This window comes from Lactuca saligna, chromosome 4, assembly GCF_052625555.1.
Source record: "Lactuca saligna cultivar CGN05327 chromosome 4, ASM5262555v1, whole genome shotgun sequence".
NCBI lineage: Eukaryota > Viridiplantae > Streptophyta > Magnoliopsida > Asterales > Asteraceae > Lactuca > Lactuca saligna.
The window spans coordinates 135305719-135314626 of NC_136420.1; the positions used below are offsets into that span (position 1 = coordinate 135305719).

General features: G+C 29.7%; 2 protein-coding genes across 2 annotated transcripts; one reads left to right on the forward strand and one right to left on the reverse strand.

Annotated features, from left to right (window-relative positions):
- Positions 1-675: 675 nt before the first annotated feature.
- On the forward strand, positions 676-1787 carry LOC145042853 (uncharacterized). Its single transcript, XM_078991354.1, has 2 exons — positions 676-952; positions 1396-1787. Exons 1-2 carry the CDS (start codon positions 814-816, stop codon positions 1674-1676), a joined length of 420 nt encoding a protein of 139 aa, XP_078847480.1. The 5' UTR covers positions 676-813; the 3' UTR covers positions 1677-1787.
- Positions 1788-1842: 55 nt separating this feature from the next.
- LOC145042852 (calcineurin B-like protein 10) lies at positions 1843-3910 on the reverse strand. The gene is made up of 9 exons (XM_078991352.1): positions 3687-3910; positions 3356-3530; positions 3177-3259; positions 2856-2915; positions 2638-2746; positions 2507-2559; positions 2351-2431; positions 2131-2243; positions 1843-2034 (listed from the first exon to the last, which is right to left on the reverse strand). Exons 1-9 carry the CDS (start codon positions 3714-3716, stop codon positions 1980-1982), a joined length of 759 nt encoding a protein of 252 aa, XP_078847478.1. The 5' UTR covers positions 3717-3910; the 3' UTR covers positions 1843-1979.
- Between the last annotated feature and the right edge of the window lie 4998 nt (positions 3911-8908).

Consider the following 8908-nt stretch of genomic DNA (forward strand, 5'->3'; position numbering starts at 1 on the left):
TATCATTTATCCCCTAAAAATCTTGTATCAAATTAATAGAAGAATTTATTTGCAAATTGAACCCGTCAATCTCAACACTTCAGCCATTTGAAGCGGTCAATGTCAACAATTTATAGATGATCTCTTCTCTCACATTGGTAACAAGTCATCTCATAATATCTATCTTCGTAATCCCTTCAAAGTAAAAAATATACACACACTCTCTCGAAGAACCCTAACCAGTAACCAAGACAGTATAACCACCACCGCCACAGCCACTCTGCCTCCTTCCGCCTTCAATCAACCACTATCACGATTACCGCTCTTCCTCTCACCCACGATATGAACTTTCTTTTGGAACATAACATTTTTCTTTAAAACATATCGTTGAAAGAAGTTATTTGTCCCCGCCGTTGTGCGCGGGTAACGGTTAGTATATATATATATATATATATATATATATATATATATATATATATATATATATATATATATATATATATATATATATATATATATGAGTGAACCCAAATTTAACCAATTTATGTAATAAGTTGGATCGCATACTACATAAACAAATTAACATGATAACTCATTTATATAAAAAAATTGGATTTTATTAAAAATATCAATCTATTTCTATTTAAATAAATAAAGTGCATTGGATTTTAAAACTTCAATAGACTCAAAATTTGTTGTAATCTCTATTGAAAATGCTTTAATTTTCTTTTAAGAAAAAAGAATAAAAAAGCAATCGTGGTCATATGTAAGAAACAGCTCAATCGAAGAAACGTCTGTCTACCACATCTCTCATCTCCGTCACCGGCGTCGTCAATGGCTACTCAATCTGCTACTTCTGCTTCTTCTTCTACCAACATTCAGCCGCCACCACCACCACCACCCAAGGAGTCGCTCGGCCGCCGTTACAAATTCATCTGGCCTCTTCTTCTCGCTGTCAATTTTTCCATCGGAGGTACACTTCATAAATACCTTTATAGAAAACATATTTAGGTTTTTCTATTCATGATGATAAATCTGATTATTTGCGTATGTTTTCGATTATCGATTACAGATAAGATTTGTCAGTACCTTTTTGCTTTTGTTATGCGTTCGACTTTGTGTTTGAAATTAGCATCGATGATTTCTTTCGATTTAGGATTCAAAATGAAAATTAGGGTCTCTAGATTCTTATTTTGTGTGTTCAACCAGAAGAATAAAAGGTTTGATCGACTCAAATTTTAGTCGATGTCATCCAAAAAGGCATCAACAATGGCGTCGATGACAAGTTAATTATTCTCGCCTTATAATATTTATGCATTTTTATGGCAAAATCTGAGTAGACCTTTTATGAAGCTGAATGATTCCAACCCCTTAATAAAGTAAAAACTTGTTCATGCCATTTATTGTGTTTTATAGCTTACCTTTTCACAAGAACAACTAAAGAGGAGAAGACAGAGGGAGAGGTGCCTGCAACTGTGGTTACATCCACTGCCATATCAACCGCCACCGTGTCTCCTCCTGCCGCCCCAAAGCCGGTGAAACCAATCCCCATTGATGAACAGATAGAGCTCTTCAAGTGGATATTGGAGGAGAAAAGAAAAGTGAAAACAAAAGATCCTCAAGAGAAAAAACGAATCGATGAAGAAAAAGCCATACTCAAACAATTCATCCGCTCAAAGTCTATCCCCACCTTGTAGACATATAATAAATACACTTGGAATTGTACATTTGGTAATGTTGTATTTTGGTTTATCCCTTACATATTTGCTTGAATGTTGTATAAAGGTGTGAAAATTGGATTGTTGTTATTGTTGTTTTCTTCATGAAGTAGGTCATGATGGATTTATATTATTGAATACAATGGAAAGAAGAATGATGGTGTGCTAGTTTTCATATTAAAACAACAAATAAAACTTAAATTCAATTTAGATACAAAACCACAAACTCCATAAAAATGAGTATTAAAACTATCCAAAAAAATGATAAATTTTTGTTGTCAATCAATCATCTACTCCCGTGTTGAATATAAAACTTGGAAACGCTGTTGTCACATCCCTAACAAATGAAAAAAAAAAAAAAAAAAAAGTCAACATAAACCTTCACAAACTAATTACAGAAATACCCTTTTTAACTGAAAAGTGACAATGGTACCTTAAAGATGGAAGAGTCATGTTTTTTAAGAGTTGGGGTCGTCGTATAACAAAGTTTCTCCACTCATCTTTGTTGATTCTTCCATCCATGTCAGCATCCGCATCAGCAAAAGTCTGAGAACAAAAGCACACAAGTCAAAATCAAAGAATGTGGATCTAATTACAAGAAGAAGAAGAAGAAGAAATAGTAGTTGATTCTGAGAAGTGAGAAGAAGTCTTGCATTATCGATTATCTCTTCAAGAATTTCTTCAGAAAGAACCATTCCGGTTTCCTTTAAAGTAGCAACAATCATTTCTTTAACCTGATAAAACATAAGTTATTAATGAGTAAAGACTAGAAAAGAGTTTTCGAGATGAAAAAGAGAATAATAACTTACTTCTTCTCTTTCTATGAACCCTGTTCGTCTTAAATCATATAATCTGAAGGCAACTGCAGAAAGGAAAACATGAGAAAAGGTAAAAAAGAAAATGATCCACCTGGAAGTGGAAGTAGGTTGTCAAAACTTACAATCAATTTTTTGTTCCATTGGGGCATGAGGATGGAAGATGCTTAAGACATGGACAAACTCCTCGAATTCAATAACACCATTTTGCTTCTCATCAAATAGATCGAAAACCTGGATATGAGTAAGAACATGATATAAAAGATTATCGAATCTTCAATCAAAAAATGTCATCAGTTTTGTCTGATTGTGAAGTAAATTGTGAGTTTAAGTAAGGATTTACCCTGTTCAAGAAAAGATTCTCTCCACCTGCTGAATTGAGTAAAGCTAATTGGAGCTCCTCCTTTATGTAAAGAAACAATAAAAACGTAAAGTGTTATTGCCAGTTGGAGCTTCTCCATAATCGTGCAATTTCTGTAGCTTTATGTAAACTCAATTACTACCTACAATTGAAAATACTTAGGTTTTGATGCTTTTGAGGAATGTTGCAATCAGGTATTTAGACGAAGTAATTGAGAAGAAATTTGGTGAAATTAAGTGAGAAGAATGAAGATATTTGAGGTAACTGAAGGAGATAGGAAATTGCAATAGCTAATTAGCATACCTTGTGTATGAGCCCATCGGTTATGATCGAATTGCTCAACCGATTGAACAATTCGCGCAATGCTTCCACTTCATTAACCGAAACTGTAACAATTTCCAGTATTAGAATATCCGAAACTGATCATAACATTCAGAATTTAGTAACAAAAATTAGGAAGGAAATGGAATACGAAAACGGACATGGAGAATTATGAGCGAGACGAGTGACGTCGTCAAAAGTGTGACCCGGCTTAACCGGAGAGCTTCTTCGATCATCGAAACAAGACGCAAAGCCGTAGATCAGAATCTCAAGTACCACCGCACACGGTATCAACGCCGCACATACTTTTTCCCCAACCGTCAGCGAGCTCGATCTCTATTTCTCCTAATCCAGATTCACATTTTCAGTCTCATACATATACGATAATGAAAATTCTCCCCCGTACAAAATAAACAGATAGAAAGCAAGTGAGTTCGGATGGAAGGCGACGATGTTTATATATATATATGCTCGTAAGAGGAAGAAAAGTACCGAGGTAGACGAGCTCGCCGCCGCTCCCATGGTTGCCGGAGAGATCTCAAACTTCTCAGATTTGATGTTGTAGTATGATGAGATCAAGGTTCGTATGAATATGCAAAATTCGAATCCAAATTCTATACTTCAATTTTCTTTTGGTAATCTCTAGTTCAAACGCATTCGTAATATCAAGATTTCGTACGCGCATTCATCGCAACACGTAACATAAAAAAGCCCTAGAAATTACATGTTTATTTTTTATTTTTCGTTTTAACGAGACATCGCTATTATGACCCGTGCAAAATTAGATTATAACCTGGTAAAATATGAAGAACATATAAATGTATCAAAAAATACGAAGTAACAAAAACAAATTTAACGTTATTGGTAACGAAAATATAAAAAAAACAATGAAATATATGTATATCTATAATTGTTAAAGAACCTTTTTATGTTACTAGTACCTTTAATCATTTTTTTACTTAGAATTTATGATTTGGGCTTCAATGACATGTCCTCAAAACAATCTGGTGATTATGTCTCACGTAAAGAATATGAATTCATATATGTTTTCCCTTTATCTTTCATCAATCCTACAAGCTCATATGTTTTCCCTTCATAAGGTGGCGTTTGGTTCATATTAATTTTTTTTAAGGAATGAAATCCAAATGAATTAGAATCTGATATGTGTTTGGTTGATATGAAATTAAATATATTTTATGTTTGGTTTGCTTATTTGTCAAAGGAATCGGAAAGAAATTCATGTAATATGACCAAAATACCATTTAAATGAATTTTGAAACTTATTCTTTTCTTAATAAAGTTAAACTAATTTCCTTAAATTATTTTTTTATTATGAAAATATTTTACAAAATTATGAGGTTATATTTTCTCATCTTCTCCACAATCTCAAAGCATGCCCCGTCTATTAAAAATAATTCACATAGGCAAAAACGCACACACCTTATATGCAAGCTTATAAAACAATAAATTGCATATCATCCATTAATAAAATCAAAATAAAAATTCCAACATGCCTACCAATACATCATATTAAAAAAATCCAAGTAATATTGGCATACTCAAAGAACAACGATGCATAAAAATTAGGTTAGTTCCTATCTTGTAAAGATAAAAATCGAACTACAAAGTATACAAAATGAGGGTGAAGAACAAGTAATTGCAGAAAATAGAAGGAATTGATATGCTTACTTGTCAACAAAGATTATGCAGGAACAAAGATAATGCAATAAAGCCCTAGAATGGCGAACCAGAATTGCAATGATCAAATGATAATATAGTTTGACATGCTATCGTTTTAGAGATAAATAATCACTTGAAATAACTTAATCGAAGGAGATATTAATCATGTCTTTGATTGTGATTTGAAAGAGTTCGCATAAGTAGTTTTGCACCGGGAAGGAAGGTCGTTTTTGTCTTTTTTGTGAAAGATATAGGATGGAATGTAGTTTCTTTATAATTAACTAATGATTTGTAAATGAGTAGTATTATTGTAGATAATGAAAACAAATTCCTTTTCTTTTGTAAGCCAAACACGCTTATTTATGGATTTTAAATTTCGTTTCTTTGTTATTCCGTAGCAATCCATGAACCGAACGGGCTAGTTTTCTTTCAAATTTTTATTACTTTTGACGGTTGGTTAGTAATTTTTTCTAGATGAATAGTTTACTTACATCAGCTAGTTTTGTATCGGAAACATATATGAGACGGTGAATAGTTTTTTTTAGGGCGGTGACTTCCCTTTCGGCTATTAGTTTATTATTAGAACATGTTAATTTCTAAAGAACCGACACATATTTTCCCATTAAAGTATATCTATATTGTAGGTTTTTGTTTTAGGTTGGAAAATCATGTTAATGCAGGGGTTAAAATAAAAGTTTGTTATTGGTTTGATTTGAAATTATAAGTACAATGCAGTTTGAGTTTAAAATGAGAGTGCATTTTTTTATTTAAGAATTTGTTGTCTTCTAAGTTCAAATTTAAAATATTTCATTGTTGTCGTTGCCAAAAAAAACGTGTTATTATCTTTAATTAAAAAATAAACATTTAATTAAAAATTGTCAAATTTAATTAATCTTATCAACAATTATCCTTTTTGATTAACAACTATTATTTTCAATAATTTATATTTGACATAAATAAATAATATTAATTTAAGTTGTAAATTTTTTTGACAATCATTAAATCGCCATTTTTATTTAACATTTTTAATTTAATTTTAAAGATTTTAATAAAAATAACTTACTTGGACTATAAATGACAAATTTATCCTTGAACAAGCCAACTTCTCTTTTTTTAGCAAAAATCTCATCTCCTACTCTAATAAAAGATTCATTTTTATTGCCACATGATATTTCCTCAACGCTTCAACAATTCATTTTCTCACTCACTTTCATTGCAAGTGAAATTACTTTATTACCGTTGAGCCATAGAATCTGCATACATCCAATCAAACTTCAATTACCAGTCTAACCATCAACATTAAAGTCTCCATAAATTCTGTTTCAATAATATGATTCTGTTTAACAATATTGTATTTCAATGATCCCAAGTATAAATGAACTGATTTGTACATAATAATTTTTCTCCGTACATAACAATTTGTGCTTTAAAATGTTGTATTGTACAACTCTATAATGCATCAAATGTTGTGTATGACAAAAAACTGTTATGTACGAATCACTTCCCCAACTATAAACACCATAAAAAATCATATTTTAATGAATGCAAAAATGCATAATGTTGCTAACATTTTTTTTTCTACTCTTCGCTAATTATCAAAATTTGGCACATCCATACATATAACATGTTTATAGTTTTGAATTTGGGAAATCTCCAATAAAGTCCTAAAATTTTGTCTCGGTTTATGTTTTAGTCCTAAACTAATTTTTGTTTACGGAAAAGTCCTAAAAACCGGCAAAAGTTTGCATTTTGACCCTTTTTGACTGGTTGAAACCGGTAACAAATTAATTTGTGACTATTTCATAAATTGATTCAAAATATTAGGACTTTTCTGCAAAAACAAAAAATATTAGGGCTTTTCTGCAAACAAAAACCTTATTATTATTATCATTATTATTATTATTATTATTATTAAAAATATAAATAATGATACTATTTTTTAATTTTGTTATTATTAATATTGTTAATAATACATATAAATATATTTAAATTTAAAAAATATTAAAAACATTTTATAAAGGTGAAAATTGAGTGGATGGTAATGCTTTAAGCATTAAAATTATGAATGTCTGTTTGTATATTCTAACTTTATATATGATCATTTCACATTTGTTATTATTGTTTTTAATTTAGAATATTAATATTTAACAATTTAAAGGAAGCTACTGATTTTTCAAATTGTTTACAAATAGTGAGCGTGTGATATGCATGTATGTGTTGTGTGTAACTATTTAAATTACCAACATGTGTGTTGCTCTTTTTCATTATTTGATCCTTGTGGTTTTTTTGAAAACGTAGTAGATATTGTGTGATAAAGCAAAAAAGTCATATTACTTTCTATTATATAAGATATTTTAATTAATGTTTTTTAATTTTGATATGGGTCACCAATATAAATATTTATTGTGGATCTGTTGGATAATAATAATAATAACAATAATAATAATAATAATAATAATAATAATAATAAGGTTTTTGTTTGCAGAAAATTTCTAATATTTTTTTTGCAGAAAAGTCCCAATATTTTGGGTCATTTTGTGAAATAGTCCCAATATTTTGGATCAGTTTATGAAATAGTCCCAAATTAATTTGTTGACGGTTCCAACCAGTCAAAAAAGGTCAAAATGCATATTTTTGCTGGTTTTTAGGACTTTTTCGTAAACAAAAATTAGTTTAGGACTAAAACGTAAACCGGACCAAAATTTTAGGACTTTATTGGAGATTTTCCTTTTGAATTTTACTACACTCCATATGTTAATTATGTTTTTAAGTTATAGCATCCTACTTTGATTTTAATCTTGTATGCCAGTGTACTTTCAATCTTTCATTTATTTCCATTTAACCTGTAATAACATTGTATTTTCATTGTTAATCTGGAATGGTAGCTTACACTATTTATGTTTTATGTCCCAGTTAGAGCATATCTTAAAAAAACATTTACATTGACCTTTTACAGGGATAATTTTTTTTTTTAAAAAAAAGTTACACTTTATGATTTAACTGCTAGCTAAGGGGTGCAATTGAGATGACAACCTTTAAATAATCTGAGGCATGAAGGGGTCAACATAAATGGACCCTCTAACTGAACACAAAATAAAAAAACATATAAAAATATACAATTGGTTTTTGTCGGTTAAAACAATTAAAAAAAGGTTTACAACTCTAATTTTTAACAAAAAGCAATCTGATGATTAAGCAAGAATAGATGGGTCAAATTTGGAAGAAAAAAAAGATCCAAATAGAAATTTAAAAGCAGCACGAAATTACAGAATTGAAAACTACTTTGTTCCTTTTGCCAGTATATGTAACGTGCTTCATTTTTTAAATATAATTACCAATACACAGTACATTTCTTTATCCATTGTAACAAGATACTTGTGCCTCTTTACACATAATAGCAATAGACATTACAATTCATTTCCCGTTAAAGTATACAAGCTCCAATCAATTCCATGTCTGTGATTTCTAACTTAATGTCCAACTATATTCTAAATTTAAATTTATGCCACTTTACTTTGTAGTTGACTTTTCATGCTTAATTTTACACAAAAATGGTATTAAGAAATGTCCATAAATCCAAATTCGCCAAGTTCTATTAAGTGTATATATATATATATATATATATATATATATATATATATATATATATATATATATATATATATATATATATATATATATATATATTGTAGAATTCCAAGGGTTATGTGTAAACCCTAATTCTTACACTTGGGCTTGTAATGGACTAATACTATATGGATACTTACATAAGCTTAACCCATCACTAATCAATCATAGATTATTAGCCCAACGTATATATATCATTGATTTACACAATTAACCCCTGTAAATTTAATTTGTCTCTTTTGATCATTAAATTAATTCTAAATTAATTCTTGATCAATACTAATTAAATAATATGACTCCTCAATTAATATATTATACTTATAATATATTAATAAATCATGAGCAACCTCTTTTTCAAATATTTATACTATCGGATTGTTCTTGTGAATGCAACCCAAAATGAACCA